Below are 25,842 nucleotides of genomic sequence, written 5' to 3'. Positions count from 1 at the left end.
TGCACCCAGCCAAGCAGAGTGTGTGTGGTGAGTCTCCGTAGAGGGGCAGCTGCAGCCTGTGTCATGTATTCTTGCTCTCCCTCCCATATGCACATGACGTATAGGGGGGGGGAGGGAGCTGGATGCGATGAGACACGGGCAGTCAGTCTCCTCCATGTTGTGCATTGAGCAGGCAGGGGCTGGTGTGGAGAAGACTGGGAGACATGATACAGCTACTACTCCCCAGGGACTCAGCACATGCTGCTGACAGGGAGCCAGATAATGAGAAAAAAAACTTTTGCAAAGTACTGAAAAGTTTCAGAATAACAAAGCCAAATTTCTGGCTCTAATAATTTTTTTCATACTTTGGTGCACGGAGCGTAATGTCATTTTTGAGGTTTTCAATGCTACCATTTAAGACTGTACAAACTTTTCATCGCTTATTGAATTTATATCTTTCAAAATGGCAAAAAAAAGTTATATTTTCCATTACAGGGTTAAGTACTGGGAAGAACTAACATTGATAGGTGTCACTGTGTCCCAAAATGTCCAATCAAACAGGTTTAGTTCTAGGTAAAGGGGAAATTCATTTTTTTTAGCCTCCCCTCGGCAGCCATAGTAATCGATTGCTGCATGCATTTACACAGATTGTGTGTATTACCTACAATATGCAGTAACCCCTCCCCCACCTCCCAAGGCGAGGGCTCAGCCCATACACTCACATCTGATGTGAGGTACTATTAAAAAGACATCTACCAGGATGAAGGATTGTAAACTCAGCACACTGACATACTGGTGCATGCCCCGTCTGGCAGGATCCCATCTACTACCAGGATGAAGGATTGTAAACTCAGCACACTGACATACTGGTGCAGGATCCGCTCTTTTAGCTTGTCCATACTTGGTTTACAAGCCTTTATCCTGCTGGTAGATCTGCTTTAGGAAGAGGCTGCCGGAAGTGGTCATCAGCTAAACACCATGTTCCTGATGACAAGTTACCTTCAGTGGCTGCACAATTTTGCAGGGAAGAGATTGTTACAGTCTCATCAGCTGCAGCCATAAACAGATTCACACAAAATTACCCTCTATGTAAATTTGTTGCCCCTTTGTGGGGAAAAAAGTTAAATATCACCATGCACATGATTTGTACATCAAAGGACCTTTGATGATGTCATGGCTCTAGCGAGGGTCCTACTCTTGTTCTCTGAAGGCAGGAGAACAGGATCTTACCTGGTGCTGTCAATATCTGGGTCAGTCCAGTGACTTGTACCAGACACAACAGGAGACGTGACGGGAAAACCTGCACATTGATGTATATATGATGTATAGACAGAGGACGTACAAGTCTCATAGATACAATAGTAATAGTGCAGGGAGCAAACGCTGAGATGTATCTAGAACAAAATATAAAAACTCAGGCATTTTGGGGTTTACGCAAACAGAAGCAGGAGGCCTTTTGAATAGTAGAAGCCTGGAAGATCCCCTGCAGAGTTATCACATTCTGTGGATAAACCCTTTAAGCTCCCACAATTCCCTTCACCATGTATCAGCCAGGGGGATGTAGTGGTAGGTGATGTGTACAAGGCCTTAACCCCTGCTGGTGGTGATGCTACGCGGTCACCTTGGGATATGACACCACCAGGAAGGAGCAGACAAGCTGCCGGGGTCCTACTCATCCATCACTGACAAGCAGAAGCCTCTTACTAGTAAAAAGTCTTTATTAATCTCCCCCTAGAGGCCGCACTTCCCCCTCAGAGCGGAAACGGCCTCAATAAGGACAGAAACTTAGATAAAGGAGAAAATATTCTGTAACATACAAGACGCGCTCCTCATCCTCCTCGATTTGTAGGGGTTAAAACCTTGCTCCCAGGATGCAGCGGGGGTTCAGCCCCGGTCGTGTACTGTCTGTGCAGAGTCTGTGGGGGGCGCTGATCACACGAAGGTGACCTTGGTGCGGGCCTGGTTGACCAGCCAGACGTTCAGCTCCTCGTACTCCTCCAGCGCCGCCTCGAATTGTGCGGGGGTGAAGCCCTTGGACACGCAGCGCTGCTCCGCCTCAGAGTACTTAACACTGCGCGGTCCCTTCTCCGGGACCATCTCACGGATCGTGGCAAAGATGACATCAGCCGGTCGCTGGGTCCTAGAGGGAGAGACAGAGGATGTAACAGAGCGCCATGACACCACGAGGACACCCAGTACACAGCGTGCAGACACTTACCTGGCCGTCTGCCCCTTGTCTCCCAGCAGGGAGTCCTTAGACATCTCCATCAGCCTCATGGCTTCATTCACATCTTCCTTCTCTACGACATCCTCCAGCCGGAGACGAGCCTAGGGGGTGGGATACCAGGTAGGTCACTAACAGGACTACAAATCGTGGGCTAACATTTTACTTTATGGACAAACTTCTACTCCAAACACATGTAAAGCTGCAACTCCTCCCGGGTGCTCTGCATGCACCTCTGCTGCAGTGCATTGTGGGAGGGCGAGCTGGCAGCACATCCGATACAAGGATATCAGACATCATGGCTTCCTACAAGACCTGGATACCGCGTATATTTCCGGAGTGTTTTACCAACACTGTCAGACCGAGACAAGTGCAATGCTCCTAGGACACACCAGCAGTTGCTCCTGTCTCTGCCTGTCAACATCGGCCCATCATGGGGAGAAGCGGTGCGGGTCACAGCGAGCGGCGGAAGTGCTGTCCCTACAGTAGACCTGTACACACCTACCTGCACGAACAGCACTTTGGAGCTCAGTGGACTGTACAGGATCCCCTACAATAGAAAGAAGATAATCCCTGAGGTGACCGAGACCCCGGAGCCATCTTACCAGAGCGGTGGAGAGCCGCAGGATGGACAGGAGGGTCCTGGCTGACGTGAAGGTGGTGTCTTTGTTGGTCCGGGCCTCCTTCCTCATCTCCACATACGCTGCAGTCAGGTAGTCAGCGAGGGATTCTGGGATTGCAGGCTGTTTCCTCTTGCACATGGTGATGTAGCGTCTACAGAAGACAATAGATTTGAGTATGTGGATTGTAATGGAAGGGACAGGAGGTAGGTGTAAGGAGAGGGACTTACCTCATCAGCTTCATATCCAGAGCCTGGAACTGGGAGGGCGGCTGCTTGCTGTGCTGGTGGACGTAGGTGATGTGCTGGGCCAGCCTGGAGGGGAGAAGGGCAGAGGTAAGTACACAGCAGAGACCACTCTACAGGTTGGTAGGAGGGGGCAGTGTTATATAGGGCACCTGAGGTCGTTGTCCCTGTCCGGCTTGTCCTGGATGAGCCACAGCAGATCGAACCTGGACAGGAGAGCGGCCGGGAGCTGGATGTTCTGCTCCACCGTCTTCTTGGGGTTGTATCTTCCATAGGCCGGGTTAGCGGCAGCGAGTATCGAGCAGCGGGCGTTCAGGGTGGTCATGATGCCAGCCTAGTAAGAGAATATGGTCACACAACCTGGATGTACAGCAATCAACATCAGCACCTCAGGTGATGCCCAAGGTATTACCGAATAAGATCACAACCTCTCACCTTGGCAATGGAGATTGTCTGCTGCTCCATGACTTCATGGATGGCCGTACGGTCAGTGTCCATCATCTTGTCAAACTCATCAATGCAGCAGACGCCCTGATCCGCCAGCACCAGGGCACCCCCCTCCAAGGTCATCTCTCCGGTCACCGGATCCTTCATCACAGCGGCCGTCAGACCCACCCCAGAGGAGCCTCGCCCTGTCGTGTACTGACCTAGAAGACAGGACAGGAGTGAGACAAGATAGAGACAGGACGACCAACCACCCACAATCCAGCCGATAGCCACTTACTGCGAGGAGCTAGGCGGTCGATGTAGGACAGAAGCTGGGATTTGGCCACTCCTGGATCTCCCATCAGGCAGATGTTAATATTTCCTGCAAAATCATATTCTAGTGAATAAAATGCAAGACAACATAATGAACAGCAGAGGAATATTGTGTCATCGCTGACCTCTGATCTTCATGCCTCGGGGCGAGTGGTCTACGCCACCCACCAGGAGAAGCAGCAGCGCCTTCTTCACATCCTCATGTCCATAGATCTCAGGGGCAATGGAGGCAGCAAGTTTCTCATAGAAATCATCCTCTAGAAAGACAAGTCATGTCGGTCAGCTGAGGTCCCTGCACGGTCAGGCCTGCTGACAGATTCCCTATGTGTAAGTGCACTCAGATACTCCTAGCAGATGCAGAGTTTCCAGCTCACCTGTGATCTGTCGCAGCTCCTCCTCGCTCAGTTCTTCAGTTCCCAGCTCATCATCCTCAGTCTTGTTCATCTTCACCATCCTGTGAGCCTCCAGGTAGGTCTCTGACAGCAGCCCCTGCAGGAGAAGGCATTAGAGACCATGTATACAGGGGGGGCCCCCACCACGAGCAGGAGACTGGCACAACCCTTACCTGGACTACTTGCCGAAAGCCAGTCCTGAGCATTGGCAGGAAGACTCCGGTAATACTGACGTGGTCCCCGGGCTGCACCAGACGCGTGTTCTCCCCCCGGACATAGACCGTCATACAGCGAGGAATGTTACCAACAGGGACTTGGTCGCTCTAGAAGAGAAGAACATGTTAGTCACAAGACTGGGAGGAGGAGAAGTCAGATTACACTGCGGCTACTGATCCTCCACACGTACATGTTCTTGTATCTTTAGCTCCTGGAACTTGACAAACTTGGATCCTCTTGTCTGCAGGTAGAGGCGGCCGCCGGAGCGGTTGGTCTGACATTCCTTGCTGGGACACATTATGAGAGGCATGAAGGTGGGAGACTGGATCTGTAAGAGGAGAAGTCTGTTACATCATGAGGAAGGATTAGACGAACGAGAGGTTGTTCATGGAAGTAGGAGTCCGACTTACAGGCTGGTAGGTCTCTGCGCCGCACTGGTCGCATGTGTATGTGGCCACCACCATCATAGGCTTCACTTCAGTGACCCTGGTGACAATCCCTCGCACGCTTACGAGTTTCCCAATGCAGTCGGCCTTTACGTCACGGACAACACGGGCCTTGGCGGTGGAAGGAGCTTTAAAGTAGAGCTCACTGCGAGAGAAGGAACATAAGGGAGGACATAAGAAGTCACAGGGGCAAGTGGTCTAGTGTATACAGATATATAGCCCCCCCCCCCCCAGTCTCTGAATGTATAACAGGGGAAGCCACTGCTGAAGCAGGAGGTCCGGTCACTAGGACTTACAATCTGCGCATGAGTTCTGCAGGATACTGGTTGTGGACGTCCCGGATCTCTGTGGGGTCGCGACCCCTCTGCTCCATCATCAGTCGATGCTCAATGTACACATCCAGGGAGTCCTTGTTCACCACCTGAGAAGATAGACAGGACATGAGACCTCTGCCTGGAGACACCAGGGTCCCTGTAGGAGCAAGCGAGGTCCAGCACTCACCTCCTTCTCCTTGTACTGGGGCAGCAGCTCCTGCACAGCGTCAGCAAACAGGTTGGTGTACCTGCGGGTGTTCTCACAGATGGAGTCCACCAGCTCAGGGTCTTCTTCTGCCAGGTCATCCAAGTCAATGTACAGAGCGACTTGTTCTCTGTGGGCAATGTTAGCCTGAGGATGGAGAGAGAAGGTTAGGCTGTGGCCATCACACCCAGACCCCCCCCCCCCCCTGCTGTATACTACACGGGTGCTCACCAGTTGGGTGCCATACTTGAAGTGCTTCTTCCCCTGCTCATCGTCCTTGTAAAACTCCTGCAGGAAGGTCTTGAATTTTTCTGAAAAGAGAAAAACAGATTGAAAGAGCAGCAGCGACGGCCATTAGCTCAGGTGTTCTGCTCTTACATCAACCGCCCATCTAACCCGCCTAAGAACGTGGGGGTATACAGGCTCCGCCCCAACATCTATGGGGGGAACCAGTATCCTCCATGTACAGCCAAACCTCATCCTGTGCCGAGAGGCCCCGCTCTACAGTAGTTTCCCTCGCTCTCTCACTTTGGTACATTACAGCCACACAGTCTAATGTATGCAGATAGGGATGTGATGAGACGGCTGCAATCTAATACCTGGAGACCTCTAAGGCTTGAGGTCAATGCTCGTCCCACCCTCATGGTCCTCTAGTATTAGTCTCCGTACACATGGGACCTTTATCTTAGGTCAGGAGACTTGTTTCTTTCTTTGGGTGATAACAGATTTACCTTAGAGGAGAAGTAGCACAGAAGCCTGAAGCATATGAGCAGCGTTTGCCTAAACCAGCTCAGAATGGCAGCTTTCAGATACTCACAACTGGATCTTTAAGAAAGTAACTCTGTCGTGCTGAACTTTACAAACGTGTTGTGAAAGTCGCAAGTTTTGGCACAATTATGTTACAAAAAGAATAGCTTGATAAAATTCCCCACGGGGTCTCCTTCTTATATGCATCAGTAGCCTCCATCATCCTGGACCACCAATCCAGACAAGATGTGCGGACCCTTTAAGGGGTTGTATCAGGTTTGCATGTTATATGCCATACACAGGATGAGGAACAAGCTGATAGGTGATGGCCCAACCAAGCGGAGTATGGGGTCACTATCTCTAGCACTGACCCATTCTATATAAGAGGGTAGGAAATGGCCACCACAGACAGGGTGTAAGATACCAGAGCGCTGCGCTCAGCAATACCCCGCATTCCTGTAGGACACCGGCTCCACTCATTGGTGGACATAGTTCTCTGATTCTCTGGGGGTCCATGTTGTCAGGACTTCCCTAGTTATGTATAGTTTACATGTTACGGTCCATGCTTTATGCCATGTAACCTCCTGCAGAGCACAGCGCCGCACACCCTATAGTGGCCGTGTTATGCACTGCACGTGTACAGGGGCCACAGATCCCAATGAGACAAATAACTTAACGGTACTAGGAGTCACATGTCTGAAGCCGTAACTAAGCGACCAATCAGCTGGCAGCTCTCATCCACAAGGCACAAGATACACAATGAGAGACGCGCTCTGATTGGCAGCTCCCCACACAATTTTCTTCCCGGTTTAGAACAAGGCGCCGTCACGTGACCCCGCCCGGAAGCGGAAGTGATCGGCCCCGGTGCTGGAGAGCATCCTCTACGGTCACCCGCAGCTGCCCGGGCCGGTAAGTACAAGGCCGGACACTGGCGCAGCACACGCCAGGTATAGCGCAGAGCACAGGCCGGCAGTGTGAGAGGATGCGAGCACAGTGCAGCGCCCCCCGCTGGTGGAGGACTGTAAGGGCAGGCGGATGTACTATAATACACAGCACTCAGGGCAGTACTGAGCGGATAATAATACACAGAGGCCGCGCTGTCACAGCGGCTGCACACACCGAGCACAGCGCCGCCTGGCAGGCATCACCCGTCACCTCCCTCCTCCCGCACCGCAGCTCTCCGTCCCTCCTCCCGGCTCTGTCCTCACCTTTCTCGGCCTGATAGTCCCGGGGCATGGTGAAAGTACTGCCGGCTGCTGCTGTGCTCTCACTGACTCACACTCGCTCCCTCTCTTTCCCGGGCTTTCTTTTCGCGGGCTTTCCACCCAAGCGGCGCTCTGATTGGTTGCAGGTCGCTAGACTTGTAGCACCGCCTCCTTAACAACCAATACCCGAGCCAATGAACGCGGAGCAGTGTTATGGGCGGGAAAATACTGCGTCCCGCCTACGGGTAGTGGATTGACCTTAACCTTAACCAATGAATGCCGTGGGTTTCACTCTCTTGCCCCGCCTCTTATACTGGAACAGCCAATGAGTGTGGACGAGTAGTGAGTTTTCCCGCGGTTTTCTGTCTTTGTGCTGGTGACTGGGGCAGAGCTGAGGTGACTGGAGGAGGAGATACACCCGGGTATAAACACACTGATACTGTATATACAGAGCTCTACATAGCAAATATATCTATACTGTATAGTGTATCACTGTATATGTAAGAATAATCTTTATATAGCGCAATCACATTCCATAGCGCTTTACCAATCATAGATCTATATGTATTAATAAAAACAGTAAAAACTAATTAAAAAAAAGTTAAAAAAAACCCCTTGGCATTGAGAAGGAGTAAAAAAAACAATGTAAAAAACCATGTGACGATACAAAAATATAGTATGAGGTGTAATACCTCCCCCGTCCTGCGGGGGCGCTGTGATATATTACACCTAGTGGCAGGGAGTCTGTATGGAGGGGCTCTTATACGCTTGTCCATGTTGTTACAGGGCGGAGGAGGGATCATGATCTCGCAGCTCTTCATCCTGTCCTCCAAGGGCGACCTCCTGATCTACAAGGATTGTATCCTCCACCCTCAGTCGCGATACGAGCAGATAGCACATCACTAATGTCTGCAGTTTACTCACAAATGCTGTGACTGTTACTGACCAGAGCCTTAAAGGGTTTTTCCTCCCATGAAGACAAGTATCTTATATGTACTCAGGATAACACAATAACACATTCTCTAATCACTGTTATTAACAAAAATCCAGCATCTCACAGATATAAGTCCGACCTGTCTCTATCAGTCCGGTTGTACACAATTTCAGGTGCCCCTAGACACGACCCTGTAACTTCTGACTTTAGGGTTGGGGAAGACACATTGTTCTCCTGTCTGACCCTGCACTGAGCTGCTCTCTGCTTCTAGCCCCGTCCCCCATGAATTCCAGGAAGAGACTTCCTGCCCGCGCCTGTGAGGAGAGTAAATCTACAAGCTACAGGCAGATAAGTGCTTTATCCGGGGGAGGGAGGCACAGGAGAGCTGATTAATGGGATGTGGCTGAGCAGAGATGTAGCAGAGCTGACTGTGTCATTGTGTGTAATAGGCATCTCATGGATCTCATCATCTCCGATCTGTCTCATCTTTCTCTTTTCTATGTGTACGATACTAGAACAACGTTCAGAAGTTAAATAAAAGTGTAGATAAACCCTGTACCCTGATAATCTAAGCACATTGTCAGCACACAGCATCTCACAGCGCTAAAGGAACCATGAAGTGTCTGCTCAGAGAGTCCTTGCTCACACTCTAGAATCTTACACTGACCATCACCAAGTGATATTTTCTTTGCTTTGGGAAAGCTGGGTGAAGCATCCTGTGGCCGCCTCCAGGCAGTGGAGATTGGTACTTTCCTTAGAACCGTCTCAGATCAGGGGGCCTCCAGCTCCTCCAGCGCGGTGGACGGCCTCTACCTGAAGCTGGCCTCTCTCCCTGCTGACCAGGCCCCGGTGGTCATGGTACGTATGGTCACAGTAAAGTTTCTGGTTTTGTTCCGTATCGGGGAAAGTTGGGTGGCAGCCAATATGGCCGCCCTCAGTGCTGTGGATGCAGGCATCGTGTCAGGTCCACCAGTCCTTTACCTCTGTCCTGTAGGAACATGATGGCGGCCACTTCCTCCACACCCGTCAGCGAGGCCTGTATTTTGTCATCAGCGTGCGGCCCGATGATTCCCCTTTCATGTATCTGGACCTCCTGAACCGGTGAGTCCACATCCAGAACCAGAGCAGAAGTTTATCCCTTGCACTGTACTGAGCACGCTCCCTACCTCCCTAGACTGGCCGCTCTGATCCGGGACTACTGCGGGGACCTCAGCGAGGACGTCATACGACTCAACTTTGCCCTGATTTACGAGCTGCTGGATGAGATCCTGGTAGGTGGCCGTCATTGTACTGACTGTATATGTGAGCGCTATACTTTATATTCACCCCTCCCCTCCGACACAGGACTACGGATACATCCAGACGACATCCACAGACGTCCTGAAGAACTTCATCCAATCAGATCCCGTCATTACAAAACCCTTCAATCTGCTGGACCTGAGCAGCGTGGGGCTGGTGAGGACCTTGTGTATACTATACCCCCCCCCCCCCACCTCATATACCCCCGTGTACGTACTATATACCCCCAACCTCTCCTGTAGTCTGACCCCTGTTCTTCTCCTACAGTTCGGTGCAGAGACTCAGCAGAGTAAGGTCGCGCCCAGTTCAGCCGCCAGTCGCCCCGTATTATCCTCACGTCACCCACAGGTGAGCGCTGCCCCCTGAGGTCACATTGTGTGTGGATAGAGGGGGGCACATACTTATTACATTCCTTCTCATTACCAGGGGGATCAGAACGAGATCTTCCTGGATGTGATAGAGCGGATGACGGTGGCCATCGGGGCAAATGTGAGTATCTTATAGGTGTAGAGGATGCCCCCTGTCTATGGTGATGGTAGAACCTCCTCTCCTCTAGATGCAGAGGATGTCCCCCGTCTATGGTGATGGTAGAACCTCCTCTCCTCTAGGTGTAGAGGATGCCCCCTGTCTATGGTGATGGTAGAACCCCCTCTCCTCTAGGTGTAGAGGATGCCCACAGTCTATGGTGATGGTAGAACCACCTCTCCTCTAGGTGTAGAGGATGCCCCCTGTCTATGGTGATAGCAGATCCTCCTCTCCTCTAGGTGTAGAGGATGCCCCCTGTCTATGGTGATAGCAGATCCTCCTCTCCTCTAGGTGTAGAGGATGCCCCCTGTCTATAGTGATGGTAGAACCGCCTCTCCTCTAGGTGTAGAGGATGACCCCTGTCTATGGTGATGGTAGAACCTCCTCTCCTCTAGGTGTAGAGGATGCCCCCTGTCTATGGTGATGCTAGAGCCTCCTCTCCTCTAGGTGTAGAGGATGCCCCCTGTCTATAGTGATGGTAGAACCGCCTCTCCTCTAGGTGTAGAGGATGTCCCCTGTATATGGTGATGGTAGAACCTCCTCTCCTCTAGGTGTAGAGGATACCCCCTGTCTATGGTGATGGTAGAACCTCCTCTCCTCTAGGTGTAGAGGATGCCCCCTGTCTATGGTGATGGTAGAACCTCCTCTCCTCTAGGTGTAGAGGATGCCCCCTGTCTATGGTGATGGTAGAACCTCCTCTCCTCTAGGTGTAGAGGATGCCCCCTGTCTATGGTGATGGTAGAACTGCCTCTCCTCTAGGTGTAGAGGATGCCCCCTGTCTATGGTGATGGTAGAACCTCCTCTCCTCTAGGTGTAGAGGATGCCCCCTGTCTATGGTGATGGTAGAACTGCCTCTCCTCTAGGTGTAGAGGATGCCCCCTGTCTATGATGATGGTAGAACCGCCTCTCCTCTAGGTGTAGAGGATGCCCCCTGTCTATGGTGATGGTAGAACCTTCTCTCCTCTAGGTGTAGAGGATGCCCCCTGTCTATGGTGATGGTAGAACCTCTTCTCCTCTAGGTGTAGAGGATGCCCCCTGTCTATGGTGATGGTAGAACCTCCTCTCCTGTAGGTGTAGAGGATGCCCCCTGTCTATGGTGATGGTAGAACCTCCTCTCCTCTAGGTGTAGAGGATGCCCCCTGTCTATGGTGATGGTAGAACCTCGTCTCCTCTAGGTGTAGAGGATGCCCACTGTCACGGGTGCTTTTCCATGGCGCCCTCTCCCCGGAATCACTCACCTCTCCACGTTCCGTTCCCATCTTGGCTTCCCAGCGTGCGTGTCCCCGTCTCGGGGCGCACATGCCGGCACTTGTGAATTTAAAGGGCCAGCCCACCGCTGATTGGCGCTGGCCACTTCCCAGAATTTGATAAAAGCCGGCGTCTCCCAGAAGTCCCCACCGGATCTTTGTGCTATATGCCTAAGAGAAAGCTACTACCCTTGCTATATTCCTGTGTATTGTCCTCCCTTTGTGACCCCAGACCTGTTCCTGTTTACGCTCTTCCGCTGCCAGCCCTGACCTTCTGCTCTGCCTCTGAACCTTTGCCGCCTGTCTTGACCTTCTGCCTGTCTCCGACCACGAACTTGCCTATAGAATGACCTGGTGGTTCCACGCCGCAGCAAGTCCAACCCGCTTTGCGACGGGCTAGGGTGAAAACCGAGTGCCACTTAGATTCCGGTCCCACGTGTCGGCTTGTGTCATCGTCCACAGTGGTTCAGGGGGTCCACTACCCCTGAAGCCTGACAGTAAGAACCGGCCATGGACCCGCCAAGGTTCCGCTACCTAAACTGGCTGATCTTACAAACATTGTGTTCCAGCAGTCCAAGCAGACTGCTACGCACGGTGAACAGCTTGGACAAGTCACCGCTATGCTGCAGCAGTTGATGGCCACTCAACAACAGCGTCAGATTCCTTCGTCTGCTACTCTGGTTTGTCTGCCTGCTGCTGAACCAAGGCTGAGACTCTTCACGCATAAAAAGTATGATGGGGACCCCAAGTTGCGCAGGGGCTTTATCACTTAGTGCTCCCTGCACATTGAACTTGTGCAGTATCAATTTATCACAGAACGGTCTAAGCTGGCATGTCAGCCTCCTCTCTGTGAAGGCTGTGGCCTGGGCTACTCCTCTCCGGGACAGAGACGATCCAGTCACGGCTACCCTCACAGCATTTCTCGCGGAATTCCGGTCCTTCTTTGAGGAACCTGCACGGGTGTCTTCTGCTGAGACTGTACTGCTGAGCCTACATCATGGGGACTCGTCCGTTGGTGACTATGCAGTCCGGTTCCTTATCCTGGCCTCTGAACTCACCTGGAACGATGCAGCTCTGACTGCAAACTTTAAAAAGGGACTTTCGGGTCAAGTTAAAGACGCACTGGCTGCACAAGGCCTGCTGTCTACTCTGAGTGGTCTCATCACTCTGGCCACGCGGATTGATATGTGGTTACGTCTCAAGCATCCACAAGTCCGGGTTCGACATTTGCCTTTCAAAGTCTGCTCTAGCCTCTGGCTGTGCCGTCTGCAGGGGAACCAATGCAAGTGGACAGAACAGACTTTCCCTCCAGGAACTTTCCAGACGACGTCAGGAGGATCTCTGTCTGTATTGTGCCAGTCTGGAACATTTCATTGGGGCTTGTCCTGTTCGTCCCCAACAACCGGGAAATGCCAGCATTTCTTGGAAGAAGCGTCCCTAGGGGAGAGCAAAGCTTCTCCACGCCTGAACATTCCTGTGCTCCTCAGCTTCGGCACTGGTAGCCAGATTTAGGTCGATGCATTTTTAGACTCTGGTTCTGCGGGGAACTTCCTGGATGCTGCTCTGGTCTCCCAGTATCACATCCCTGTGCTCCGCCTCGAAAAGCCTCTGGTCATCTCCTTGGTCAACGGTCAAATTCTCTATGATCCGGGCCAGAACTGCATTGAGCCTATTTCTGCAAGTCGGAGCTCTTCATAAAAAGAGACTGCCCTTCTACGTACTGCCATGTTCCACCTTCATACACCAGTCCTTAACTGGAAGACGGGGGAGATTTTTCGTTGGTGACCAGATTGCCAGTGGTGCGTTTTTTTTCCCCAAGAAACAAGCAGAGAGTTTGCCACCCCACAGCCCCTACGACTGTCCTGTTGAACTGCTGCCGGGTGCTTCTCCTCCCCAGGGTCGGGTGTATCCTCTCTCAGTACTTGAGACTGCAGCAAAATCCTCTTGCAGGAAATCCTGGTGCAGGCTTCTTCTTCGTGACCAAGAAGTATGGGTCACTCAGTCCATGCATTGATTATAGCGGTCTTAATAAGGTCACGGTAAAGAACCGCTATCCGTTGCCGTTGATCACCAAGTTCTTTGACCGTCTGCATGGCTCCAAGGTCTTCTCCAAACTGGACCTTCAACCTCATCCGGATTGGCAAGGGTGACGAGTGAAAGACTGCCTTTAACACTCGCAATGGACATTTAGCGTATTTGGTAATGCTATTTGCACTGTGCAATTCCCACGTAGGCAAGTTCTTAGCCGCCTCAGGACCAATCGGCTCTACGCTAAACTCAAGAAATGTCAGTTTCACCAGCGGAGCCTTACTTTCCTTAGCTATATTATCTCCGACAGAGGCCTCCAGATGGACCTGCCAGGCTGTCTGTGGTTTTTCGATGGCCGCGCCTTGAGGGTCTAGGCGCAATGCAGAGATTCCGAACTATTACTGGCAGTTTATCCCGCACTTCTCCACTCTTGTATTTCCCATTGTGGTGCTCACCAAGAAGGGTGCCAATCCCCATCTTTGGTCTCTGGCGGCTGAAGAAGCATTCTCAAGGTTGAAATCTGCCTTTGCCTCCGCCCCTGTTCTCAGTCGGCCTGATACAGAGAAGCCCTGGGTGCTCACCCAGAAAGGGCCTAAAGACCAAACTCTCACTTGCGGCTTTTTCTCTAAGACTTTTTCTTCCACAGAGAGGAATTACTCCAAAGGAGCTAGAGAACTTCTGGCCATAAAACTTGCCCTGGAAGAGTGGCGTTATCTTCTGGAGGGAGCTCCACATGCGGTCGGCATATATAGAGATCATAAGAATCTCCTGTATCTCCAGACTGCTCAACGTCTCAACCTTAGGCAAGCCTGCTGGTCACTCTTCTCACGTTTCAACGTCCTGATTCACTTCCGCCCTGCTGAGAATATCAAGGCTGAGGCCCTTCCTCGTGCCTCTGATGTCATCGGAGAGGAACCGGCTCCTCGGCATATTATTTCTCCTGAACAACTGGTTGTAGCTGCTCTGGTGGATCTTCGGCAACTCCCCCCTGGCAAGACTTATTTCTGACCTGCACTATGAAAGAGAATATTTACTTGGGGACACTGTTCTCGTGTGGCTGGGCATCCTGAGGTGCAACGCTCTGTGGCCCTCATTTCCCGTCTCCATTGGTGGCCTGACCTAGTCAAAAATGTTCAGGATTTTGTGGGTTCCTCATGTGCCTGTAATAAGCCATCTCGCCTTACTAGCTGGTCTGCTACTACCGTTACCGATACCCAGCAGCCCGTGGTCACGCGCGGCAGTGGACTTCATCACGGACCTTCCACCTTCCTCTGGCAATACCGTCATGCGAGTGGTGACTGACCGTTTCAAAATGTCTCATTTTGATCCTCTTTCAGGTCTTCCGTCTGCTCCTTGCCTTGCCAGTCTGTTCTTCCATCACATCTTTCGGCTTCACAGACTTCCTGAGCACATTGTTTCTGATCGAGGGGTTCAGTTTCTTTCTAAGTTCTGGTGATCCTTGTGTAACCAGCTGCAAGTGAATCTGGACTTTTCTTCCGTTTATCACCCACAATCGAATGGTCAACTGGAAAGAGTGAACCAGACTTTGGGCTGTTATCTCCACCATTTCATCTCTACCCATCAGGATGACTGGTCCAATCTGTTGCCATGGGGTTCTCATAAAACTCCCTGGACTCTGAGTCTGCTGGTGCTGCTCCTTTCTTTGTTGTCTTTGGACGAATTCCACACCCACCTCTTCCTCTGTCCGTTCCCTCAGAGGTTCTTGCGGTAGAAGAGTTGGTGCAGGACTTCAAGTCAATCTGGGAACAGACTCATCAGTCTCTGCCCGCACCAAGTCCCAGGCCGATAAGAAACGTAAATCTGCTTCAGTCTTCTCTCCGGGTGACAAGGTGTGGCTATCATCCAGATACGTCCGGCTGAAAATCCCTAGCTACAAGCTTGGACCACATTTTCTGGGGCCTTTCGAGGTGGTGAAGCGCTTAAACTTTGTCTTCCACCCACTTTGCGCATCCTGAACTCCTTCCATGTCTCCTTCCTGAAACCTGTTATCTTGAACCGCTTCTCTCGGCAACCTCCTCCTCTTGAGGCTGCCTCCACTGAAGTCTTTGTGGTAAAGGAGGTTCTGACATGAAGACAGTGAGAGGTAAGCGGTTCTTCCTAGATGACTGTAAGGGTTTCAGACCTGAGGAGAGATCCTGGGATCCTAAGGATAACATTTCGGACCGTAGTCTCATGGTTTCTCCAGACCAAGAGGGGGAGACCGAAGTGCGGGTACTGTCACGGGTTGCAGGCGCACCCGTGCCCCTTTACACGGCGCTCGCTCGCTCAGTCCCCCCCCCTTGGCATCACTCGCCTCTCCTGCTCCCGTCACAGCTTCCCTGTCTTGCCTGTCCCCAACCACGAACTTGCCTGCTGACTCTGTACCTCGCCTTAGCTGCCACTGAGGACAAAGTTGCACCCGTGGTACCACACCGCAGGAAGTAGAATCCGCTTTGCAGCAGGCTCCCGGTGCAACCGGGTGCCACTTAGATTCCGGTCCCAGGTGTCGTGTTGTGTCATCATCCGCGGTGGTCCACTACCCCTGAAACCTGACACCCACTTTCTTTGGTGATGGTAGAACGTCTTCTCCTTTATGTGTAGAGGATGCCCCCTGTCTATGGCGATGGTAGAACCTCCTCTCCTCTAGGTGTAGAGGATGCCCCCTGTCTATGGTAGAACCTCCTCTCCTCTAGGTGTAGATGATGTCCCCAATGTTGATGGTAGAGCCACCTCCCCTCTAGGTGTAGAGGATGCCCCCTGTCTATGGTGATGGTAGAGCCTCCTCTCCTCTAGGTGTAGAGGATGCCCCCTGTCAATGGTGAGGGTAGAACCTCCTCTCCTCTAGGTGTAGAGGATGCCCCCTGTCTATGGTGATGGTAGAACCTCCTCTGCTCTAGGTGTAGAGGATGCCCCCTGTCTATAGTGATGGTAGAACCTCCTCTCCTCTAGGTGTAGAGGATGCCCCCTGTCTATGGTGATGGTAGAATCTCCTCTCCTCTAGGTGTAGAGGATGCCCCCTGTCTATGGTGATGGTAGAACCTCCTCTCCTCTAGGTGTAGAGGATGCCCCCTGTCTATGGTGATGGTAGAACCTCCTCTCCTCTAGGTGTAGAGGATGTCCCCTGTCTATGGTCATGGTAGAACCTCCTCTCCTCTAGGTGTAGAGGATGCCCCAGCCTATGGTGATTGTAGAACCTCCTCTCCTCTAGGTGTAGAGGTTGCCCCCTGTCTATGGTGATGGTAGAACCTCCTCTCCTCTAGGTGTAGAGGATGCCTCCTGTCTATGGTGATGGTAGAGCCACCTCTCCTCTAGGTGTAGAGGATGTCCCCTGTCTATGGTGATGGTAGGACCTCCTCTCCTCTAGGTGTAGAGGATGCCCCCTGTCAATGGTGAGGGTAGAACCTCCTCTCCTCTAGGTGTAGAGGATGCCCCCTGTCTATGGTGATGGTAGAACCTCCTCTCCTCTAGGTGTAGAGGATGCCCCCTGTCTATGGTGATGGTAGAACCACCTCTCCTCTAGGTGTAGAGGATGTCCCCTGTCTATGGTCATGGTAGAACCTCCTCTCCTCTAGGTGTAGAGGATGCCCCAGCCTATGGTGATTGTAGAACCTCCTCTCCTCTAGGTGTAGAGGTTGCCCCCTGTCTATGGTGATGGTAGAACCTCCTCTCCTCTAGGTGTAGAGGATGCCTCCTGTCTATGGTGATGGTAGAGCCACCTCTCCTCTAGGTGTAGAGGATGTCCCCTGTCTATGGTGATGGTAGGACCTCCTCTCCTCTAGGTGTAGAGGATGCCCCCTGTCTATGGTGATGGTAGAACCTCCTCTCCTCTAGGTGTAGAGGATGTCCCCTGTCTATGGTCATGGTAGAACCTCCTCTCCTCTAGGTGTAGAGGATGCCCCAGCCTATGGTGATTGTAGAACCTCCTCTCCTCTAGGTGTAGAGGTTGCCCCCTGTCTATGGTGATGGTAGAACCTCCTCTCCTCTAGGTGTAGAGGATGCCTCCTGTCTATGGTGATGGTAGAGCCACCTCTCCTCTAGGTGTAGAGGATGTCCCCTGTCTATGGTGATGGTAGGACCTCCTCTCCTCTAGGTGTAGAGGATGCCCCCTGTCAATGGTGAGGGTAGAACCTCCTCTCCTCTAGGTGTAGAGGATGCCCCCTGTCTATGGTGATGGTAGAACCTCCTCTCCTCTAGGTGTAGAGGATGCCCCCTGTCTATGGTGATGGTAGAACCACCTCTCCTCTAGGTGTAGAGGATGTCCCCTGTCTATGGTCATGGTAGAACCTCCTCTCCTCTAGGTGTAGAGGATGCCCCAGCCTATGGTGATTGTAGAACCTCCTCTCCTCTAGGTGTAGAGGTTGCCCCCTGTCTATGGTGATGGTAGAACCTCCTCTCCTCTAGGTGTAGAGGATGCCTCCTGTCTATGGTGATGGTAGAGCCACCTCTCCTCTAGGTGTAGAGGATGTCCCCTGTCTATGGTGATGGTAGGACCTCCTCTCCTCTAGGTGTAGAGGATGCCCCCTGTCAATGGTGAGGGTAGAACCTCCTCTCCTCTAGGTGTAGAGGATGCCCCCTGTCTATGGTGATGGTAGAACCTCCTCTCCTCTAGGTGTAGAGGATGCCCCCTGTCTATGGTGATGGTAGAACCACCTCTCCTCTAGGTGTAGAGGATGCCCCCTGTCTATGGTGATGGTAGAACCTCCTCTCCTCTAGGTGTAGAGGATGCCCCCTGTCTATGGTGATGGTAGAACCTCCTCTCCTCTAGGTGTAGAGGATACCCCCTGTCTATGGTGATGGTAGAACCTCCTCTCCTCTAGGTGTAGAGGATGCCCCCGTCTATGGTGATGGTAGAACCTCCTCTCCTCTAGGTGTAGAGGATTCCCCCTGTCTATGGTGATGGTAGAACCTCCTCTCCTCTAGGTGTAGAGGATGCCCCCTGTCTATGGTGATGGTAGAACCTCCTCTCCTCTAGGTGTAGAGGATTCCCCCTGTCTATGGTGATGGTAGAGCTGACTCTCCTCTAGGTGTAGAGGATGCCCCCTGTCTATGGTGATGGTAGAACCTCCTCTCCTCTAGGTGTAGAGGATGCCCCTGTCTATGGTGATGGTAGAGCCACCTCTCCTCTAGGTGTAGAGGATGTCCCCTGTCTATGGTGATGGTAGAACCTCCTCTCCTCTAGGTGTAGAGGATGCCCCCTGTCTATGGTGATGGCAGAACCTCCTCTCCTTTAGGTGTAGAGGATGCCCCCTGTCTATGGTGATGGTATAACCGCCTCTCCTCTAGGTGTAGAGGATGTCCCCAATGTTGATGGTAGAGCCACCTCCCCTCTAGGTGTAGAGGATGTCCCCTGCCTATGGTGAGGGCAGAGCTGAGATGTTCCCATCTGTCTCACAGTAATTTCGTACTTTTTCTAGGGGTCGATGTTGAAAGCGGATGTTCAGGGAGAAGTACGGCTGAAGAACTTCTACCAGAACTGCCCCGGTCAGTGATGGGGGTTCGGATCTGCACCCCTTCCTTTGGGAAGAATCTTTTAGCTGTTGAGTAACCTTCACCCTTTCTTTTCAGAGCTGAGGATTGGGCTGAGCGAGGAGTTCTGTGTTGGGAGCTCGGAGCTGAGAGGTGCGTGCTGGACCCTTCCTGTGGTCAGGAGATTATAAAGCTGCCGACCATTGATATTAAAGGGCTCTCCCGCCCTATATAGCTAATGTTCACACTCGTGTTGCCCCCTACAGGATACGGCTGTGCAGTGCGGGTGGATAGCTGCCAGTTCCATGAATCTGTAAAACTGGACGAGTTTGAGTTCAGTCGGATCCTGAAAGTGCTGCCCCCTCAGGGTGAGGTGAGAAGTGCAGTTTAGTTATATCCCCTGATATTACAGATTATTATTCCTAAGAGTCTCTCTTCTAGACACAGCGCCACATCTTTCCTCAGGCTACATCTGGTACTGCAGTCTGGCTCCAGTGCAGCTGCAGTACCACATAGATCCTGTGACTTTGGTGGCGCTGTTCCTAGAAGGCTTTTCCTCTGATCCTGATGTTTCTCCTCCAGCTGACGGTGATGCAGTACCAGATGTCAGACAGCATCTCCACAATCCTGCCCTTCCATCTGTTCCCCAGCCTGGAGAGAGACCCCGGCAGCAGGTAAGGAGGAGAACAGGGATAATGCAGAGAAGAATTTATCTCTATGGTATCGGGACTGTGTGTACTGACCAGGAGGACTCTCTCTATGGTATCAGGACTGTGTGTACAGACCAGGGGGACCCTCTCTATGGTATCAGGACTGTGTGTACTGACCAGGGGGACCCTCTCTATGGTATCAGGACTGTGTGTACGGACCAGGAGGACTCTCTCTATGGTATCGGGACTGTGTGTACTGATCGTGGGGACCCTCTCTATGGTATCGGGACTGTGTGTACTGATCGTGGGGACCCTCTCTATGGTATCGGGACTGTGTGTACTGATCGTGGGGACCCTTTCTATGGTATCGGGATTGTGTGCGCTGATCGTGGGGACCCTCTCTATGGTATCAGGACTGTGTGTACTGATCGTGGGGACCCTTTCTATGGTATCGGGACTGTGTGTACTGATCGTGGGGACCCTCTCTATGGTATCGGGACTGTGTGTACTGACCATGGGGACCTTCTCTATGGTATCGGGACTGTGTGTACTGATCGTGGGGACCCCTTTCTATGGTATCAGGACTGTGTGTACGGACCAGGAGGACTCTCTCTATGGTATCAGGACTGTGTGTACGGACCAGGAGGACTCTCTCTATGGTATCAGGACTGTGTGTACTGATCGTGGGGACCCTCTCTATGGTATCAGGACTGTGTTTACGGACCAGGAGGACCCTCTCTATGGTATCAGGACTGTGTGTACTGATCGTGGGGACCCTCTCTATGGTATCGGGACTGTGTGTACTGATCGTGGGGACCCTCTCTATGGTATCGGGACTGTGTGTACTGATCGTGGGGACCCTTTCTATGGTATCGGGATTGTGTGCGCTGATCGTGGGGACCCTCTCTATGGTATCAGGACTGTGTGTACTGATCGTGGGGACCCTTTCTATGGTATCGGGACTGTGTGTACTGATCGTGGGGACCCTCTCTATGGTATCGGGACTGTGTGTACTGACCATGGGGACCTTCTCTATGGTATCGGGACTGTGTGTACTGATCGTGGGGACCCCTTTCTATGGTATCGGGACTGTGTGTACTGATCGTGGGGACCCTTTCTATGGTATCAGGACTGTGTGTACGGACCCGGAGGACTCTCTCTATGGTATCGGGACTGTGTGTACTGATCGTGGGGACCCTCTCTATGGTATCAGGACTGTGTGTACTGACCATGGGGACCTTCTCTCTGGTATCGGGACTGTGTGTACTGATCGTGGGGACCCTCTCTATGGTATCAGGACTGTGTGTACTGATCGTGGGGACCCTCTCTATGGTATCAGGACTGTGTGTACTGATCGTGGGGACCCTCTCTATGGTATCAGGACTGTGTGTACTGATCGTGGGGACCCTTTCTATGGTATCGGGACTGTGTGTACTGATCGTGGGGACCCTTTCTATGGTATCGGGACTGTGTGCGCTGATCATGGGGACCTTCTCTATGGTATCAGGACTGTGTGCGCTGATCGTGAGGACCCTCTCTATGGTATCGGGACTGTGTGCGCTGATCGTGGGGACCCTCTCTATGGTATCGGGACTGTGTGTACTGATCGTGGAGACCCTCTCTATGGTATCGGGACTGTGTGTACTGATCGTGGAGACCCTCTCTATGGTATCGGGACTGTGTGTACTGATCGTGGGGTACCTCTCTATATTATCAGGACTGTGTGTACTGACAGTGGGGACCCTTTCTATGGTATCGGGACTGTGTGTACTGATCGTGGGGACCCTTTCTATGGTATCGGGACTGTGTGTACTGATCGTGGGGACCCTCTCTATGGTATCAGGACTGTGTGTACTGATCGTGGGGACCCTTTCTATGGTATCGGGACTGGGTGTACTGATCGTGGGGACCCTCTCTATGGTATCGGGACTGTGTGTACTGATCGTGGGGACCCTCTCTATGGTATCGGGACTGTGTGCGCTGATCGTGGGGACCCTCTCTATGGTATCAGGACTGTGTGTACGGATCGTGGGGACCCTCTCTATGGTATCGGGACTGTGTGTACGGATCGTGGGGACCCTCTCTATGGTATCGGGACTGTGTGCACTGATCGTGGGGACCCTCTCTATGGTATCAGGACTGTGTGTACGGATCGTGGGGACCCTTTCTATGGTATCGGGACTGTGTGTACTGATCGTGGGGACCCTCTCTATGGTATCAGGACTGTGTGTACTGACTGGGGCTCTTCTCTTGTAGCCGCCTGCGGATCTACTTGAAACTGCGCTGTGACTTGGGCCCAAAGAGGTGAGGATCAGAGTAAAATAAGTTTTTCTCTTGCTTCCTTGGAAAGCTGGGTGGCAGTCAATATGGCTAGTCCTTGAATAAACATTTTGATGGCATGTATCAAGACTGGAATGGAAAGCGCTGCAGCTATAGACAGCGTGCACCATGTATGAAGGGGCTCCTCATAGTTCAGTATTCTTAGCCCTGGAGTCCATTGTAACAACTATCTCTGTAACTCTGCCCCCTACAGCCAGGTCATCAATGTTCGTGTCCAGATACCGGTGCCCAAGGGAGCCACCAGGTGGGTATGTCATACAGATTTGTGGTGTACAGATGCACATACAGACCTCTGTATAATTCCCCATACCCTACCAGTGTCTCTCAGGAGCTGAGCAGCCCGGATCAGAGCGCAGAACTGACACCAAACACACAGTCCATATCCTGGAATATTCCAAGGATCCGCGGAGGAAGCCAACTATCTGCTCTATTCAAGGTAGCGTACCATAGACTGAGCGTCCTGGGGGGGGGCCTGGCTGTGACATGTCCAGGGGATAACATGTCTTCCCTTCACAGGTGGACGTGTCTGGATGCCTGTCCCTCCCCTCTGTTCTGGATCTCCCTCCTCTGAACCTCTCTTTCCAGGTCCCATCCCTCACGTGCTCCGGGCTGCAGATCAGATTCCTCAGGCTGCGTAGTGAACGCCCGACCCCCATACACACGTGGGTCCGATATCTCACACAGAGTGACTCGTACAGCGTACGCCTCAGCTAGATACAGCTCTGGACTTTTACCTGAGTTAGTTCCCTGGTGATGTAAAGGCTGTGTGATGCCCCTGGGGGGCGCCAATGCTGCTCAGGTATAAAATAGGAGGAGGTGTCGCAACGAATCACATCTCTGCTGTCATCTTATAATTTCCATAGAAGTCTCTAACTTAATTTATTTTGCTTCAATTTAAGCCCCATATATTGTAGGGGCTTAAAAAGAGGCCTAGCTTTATGCAAGATCTGACATTTGTACAGTGTAAAAATAAATATTATCTACATTAAAATTGTGTACATGACACATGACTTATCCTGTATTATAACCCAGAGCTGCACTCACTATTCTGCTGCTGGTGCAGTCACTGTGTAAGTACTTGACATTATTTATCCATTCCCTGCAGTAAAATGACACCATTGATGCTTTCTCTTTGAGTGTATTATCACACAAGTGCCATAAACACATCAAAACTTTCAACAATCAAGTGCAATGTTCTGCTGGGATGCAATATGCTGCAGCACCAAACATAAAGCTAACTACAAAACTTAAAGTAAGAAAAGTGAACTTCTTTACTCAAATAACAGAGCCCTGGATCCTTTGTCTCCGTGACTGCAGCAGAGCTCCCCGGGAGGAGTCATTCTTCACTGTCCAGAATGGCGGAGTCTAGAAGATCCGGCTGCTGCAGAGGAGGGAAGATGAAATATAATTTATAATACATCTTACAAAATCTGATAACAGCACCTGAGATGAGAAGCACTAGGGGGCGCTCATCCTGTATGGATTTATACCACAGTCCACTGTGAATCCATAAGGATGGGAGCTCCACTTAGAGGCAGACTGGGTATTATTCTATTAGTGTGAAGGTTGGTAGAGGATCAGTGTAGGGATATACGGAGATTACAGATGGTTACATTAACCCTTACCACGTCCTCTTCTGCAGATGATGCCGCAGTGCTCTCCCTGTCTTCTATCACCATTTCTTCATCTTCATCCTCTTCTTCCTCCATTAAACTTAATCTATAACATGATAACAGAGTAGTCATTGGGAGCGGCAGCGATTTTCTAATGCTCAATAGACCAATATGTGACTATAAAGTCCATCTATTCAGTAGCCAAGACTACAATGGTCTTACCGATGGAGGCTGCGGCCCAAAGCAGATGAAGTTTCTCCTTGTGTCTTTGGAGCAGACCTCGGGGGGCGTCGGAAGCTAAAAGATTGGCTGGCAAAGAGATGATGTGTTATAAGATGACCATACAGATGTGACAGGGGCACTGTGTGTGGTTTCTACACTGAGGCCTCATTATCAGGCCCATGTTTGGGGCAGGACCCCAGACTCCAGGCACACCAATGAACCTGAGGCTCCAAGGAGTAGAGGCCGTGCTGTGAGGAGGCTACCGCAGGTCCTAGAGCATAGAAATCACATATGCCTGATGAAGATAATTTCACTTTCATTTCTAACCTGGTATCAAAATCTGAATCGGATCCAGCTCCTGTGTCATCTGCAGGGCTTGGAGTGGTCTTCCTCCCCCGCAGCACCGTGGAAGACATTAATGGCGACTGCCGGTTATCCTCGTCGGTCAGGACAATACTAGATTCTTCTAAAAGCAAGAAAATCACAATACACATAGACATCACAAGGTTGTATTGTACAACACACGAGTGCTGTGGGATGTCACATCACTCCGAGCCTCGTGTAGTAGTGGATCAGTATCAGTGTGTATGAGAGTGTTTGTCCCTTGTACTCACCCTTACTGAACCGTCTCTTCTTCATGAGAGGCGAGTGCCTAGGTGAGTGCACCTGCCTCCTGTCCCTCGCCCTGCGTGTGCCGGGTGGAGTAGGTGCAGCAGAGTCTGCACTCAGTGACTTTCCATATGCTCGCAGAGGCGCCCATATATCTTCCCCTTCATCCTCAGCGCTGAAGCCCTCCTCAGGGGGGATACATTGATGGCATGTCTCCTCAAGGTAATGTAAGCTAGGAGTGGAAAGAGGGGTCAGAACTGTAAATTTGGCAGGAACATACCTGGCGCCCTTAGTTCTCTGCTGGGTGTCTCCATGGCATTATTCATAAAGGGCACAGGTGCGCCCTCTCCATTGTCACAGGTTTAGGCATCAGAGAGACTGCCCTTGACTTCCTGACAACCATTTTAGGAGTCACCATATGACAGATGCGATTAAAGCAACTCAGGCACCTGGCGCAGAATGGGAAGCACAGAGTACGATGAGCACTTGTGTCTGGTGTATTGTCAGATTTGCTGATTGTCTTTAAAGGAACACTCCAGTCATTGGTTAATACCTGGTGCAAGGCCCGAAAGAAGGAGCAGGACTCAATTTGATTGTATTGCTCGAATTTAGAGTCCTGCTTCTCCTTTCAGGCCCTGCACAAGGTAGAATTCAACGAATCAGTTGTGACCGAAGTGTTCCTTAAAGCATCACATCAGAATTATTTTGAAAATTGGAGCAAAAATTACCAATTTTCTGACCTCAATAATCTGCATAGTATTTTCACCAATACTTAAACCGTAGACTGACCCTGCTGCACCCTATACTTTATACACTACGGTCAAGTAATCGTTTTCTTTTTTCTGGTGTCTGCAATGCTTGGAAAGGCTGAGCTTCACTAATGTATGTACTTACAGAGCAGCTTTGTCCTGTTTAAGAAGCTTGGGGGAAAATTCACTTAATACGTCCAGGAAGAGGAGGTTCTGTGGAGAGAACTGGGCACCCGGGGAGGGCCGCAGAGAAAACTTTATACCTTCTCTAGAAGAAAAACACAAGAGACAGAGAAGAAGCAATGAACAGCAGTTATCTACTAGTGTGAAATCCTATTATTCCCATAAAATGCCGTGTCATTTTAGACAATCTGCTCATGGAAGCAGAGATCAGGATGTGTGTGAAATTATAATCAGTGAGCAAGCAGCAAGCTAATAAGGTTATTGCATCAGTTTATGAGATGGCCACTAGGTGGTGCACGTGTACACATACAGGGCCAGGCAGCTGTTATATATGGAGGAGGCTCCAGGCAAACACATCAGACATCTAGCAGTGACTCATCAGATGGAAGCCAGATAGATATGTATAATGATGCTTAAAAGAAAATCTTTTATGGAGATAAAAGCTGCAAACTTAAGTCCGCTCACCCCTGACCATCACATTTTTAAAATCTTATTGATCATTTATGAACCTTGCCTTGTGCACCAGGGCACAGTCATATGGATAATTGTCATCCACAATCTTGGACGCACAAGAAACTCAGTTGTTTTCCCATTATCTAATTTTAGGTTCAATAGAGGTTTTATT

The 25,842-nt window shown here is 51.2% G+C and overlaps 3 protein-coding genes across 10 annotated transcripts in view; 1 reads left to right on the top strand and 2 right to left on the bottom strand.

Moving 5' to 3' along the window:
• Positions 1 to 1,679: 1,679 nt before the first annotated feature.
• On the bottom strand, positions 1,680 to 7,519 carry MCM7 (minichromosome maintenance complex component 7). Its single transcript, XM_072149875.1, has 16 exons — positions 7,356 to 7,519; positions 5,632 to 5,711; positions 5,383 to 5,547; positions 5,178 to 5,302; positions 4,846 to 5,026; positions 4,626 to 4,763; positions 4,393 to 4,542; positions 4,202 to 4,316; positions 3,953 to 4,084; positions 3,793 to 3,876; positions 3,504 to 3,715; positions 3,221 to 3,402; positions 3,054 to 3,137; positions 2,809 to 2,977; positions 2,198 to 2,307; positions 1,680 to 2,119 (listed from the first exon to the last, which is right to left on the bottom strand). The coding sequence occupies exons 1-16, from the start codon at positions 7,381 to 7,383 to the stop codon at positions 1,912 to 1,914; spliced, it is 2,163 nt and encodes a 720-aa protein (XP_072005976.1). The 5' UTR covers positions 7,384 to 7,519; the 3' UTR covers positions 1,680 to 1,911.
• Positions 6,958 to 22,844, top strand: AP4M1 (adaptor related protein complex 4 subunit mu 1). Of its 3 annotated transcripts, none has more exons than XM_072149884.1 (16): positions 6,958 to 7,056; positions 8,139 to 8,211; positions 9,056 to 9,144; positions 9,281 to 9,387; positions 9,461 to 9,557; positions 9,631 to 9,741; positions 9,853 to 9,933; positions 10,012 to 10,074; positions 18,800 to 18,866; positions 18,951 to 19,004; positions 19,118 to 19,224; positions 19,434 to 19,525; positions 21,758 to 21,805; positions 22,035 to 22,085; positions 22,160 to 22,277; positions 22,358 to 22,844. In XM_072149884.1, the coding sequence occupies exons 2-16, from the start codon at positions 8,154 to 8,156 to the stop codon at positions 22,553 to 22,555; spliced, it is 1,341 nt and encodes a 446-aa protein (XP_072005985.1). In that variant the 5' UTR covers positions 6,958 to 7,056; positions 8,139 to 8,153; the 3' UTR covers positions 22,556 to 22,844. The 3 variants fall into 3 exon arrangements, with proteins under 3 accessions (XP_072005985.1, XP_072005984.1, XP_072005986.1); XM_072149883.1 differs by lacking the exon at positions 6,958 to 7,056 and adding an exon at positions 7,538 to 7,694; XM_072149885.1 differs by lacking the exon at positions 6,958 to 7,056 and adding an exon at positions 7,716 to 7,774.
• A 119-nt stretch (positions 22,845 to 22,963) lies between these two features.
• The window catches only part of STAG3 (STAG3 cohesin complex component), a 31,469-nt gene continuing 28,590 nt past the window's right edge, over positions 22,964 to 25,842 (bottom strand). For all 6 annotated transcript variants that reach the window (XM_072149874.1, XM_072149869.1, XM_072149873.1 and 3 more), the window contains exons 28-33: positions 25,180 to 25,302; positions 24,291 to 24,517; positions 24,004 to 24,142; positions 23,677 to 23,763; positions 23,467 to 23,560; positions 22,964 to 23,222 (exon numbers count right to left, since the gene is read on the bottom strand). In XM_072149874.1, the coding sequence (XP_072005975.1) occupies positions 23,178 to 23,222; positions 23,467 to 23,560; positions 23,677 to 23,763; positions 24,004 to 24,142; positions 24,291 to 24,517; positions 25,180 to 25,302 (715 nt within the window). In that variant the 3' untranslated portion in view covers positions 22,964 to 23,177. The remainder of the gene's footprint in view (positions 23,223 to 23,466; positions 23,561 to 23,676; positions 23,764 to 24,003; positions 24,143 to 24,290; positions 24,518 to 25,179; positions 25,303 to 25,842) is intronic.

This window comes from Engystomops pustulosus, chromosome 4 (genome assembly GCF_040894005.1).
Source record: "Engystomops pustulosus chromosome 4, aEngPut4.maternal, whole genome shotgun sequence".
Lineage (NCBI taxonomy): Eukaryota > Metazoa > Chordata > Amphibia > Anura > Leptodactylidae > Engystomops > Engystomops pustulosus.
This window is presented reverse-complemented; position numbering and strand designations above follow the sequence as displayed.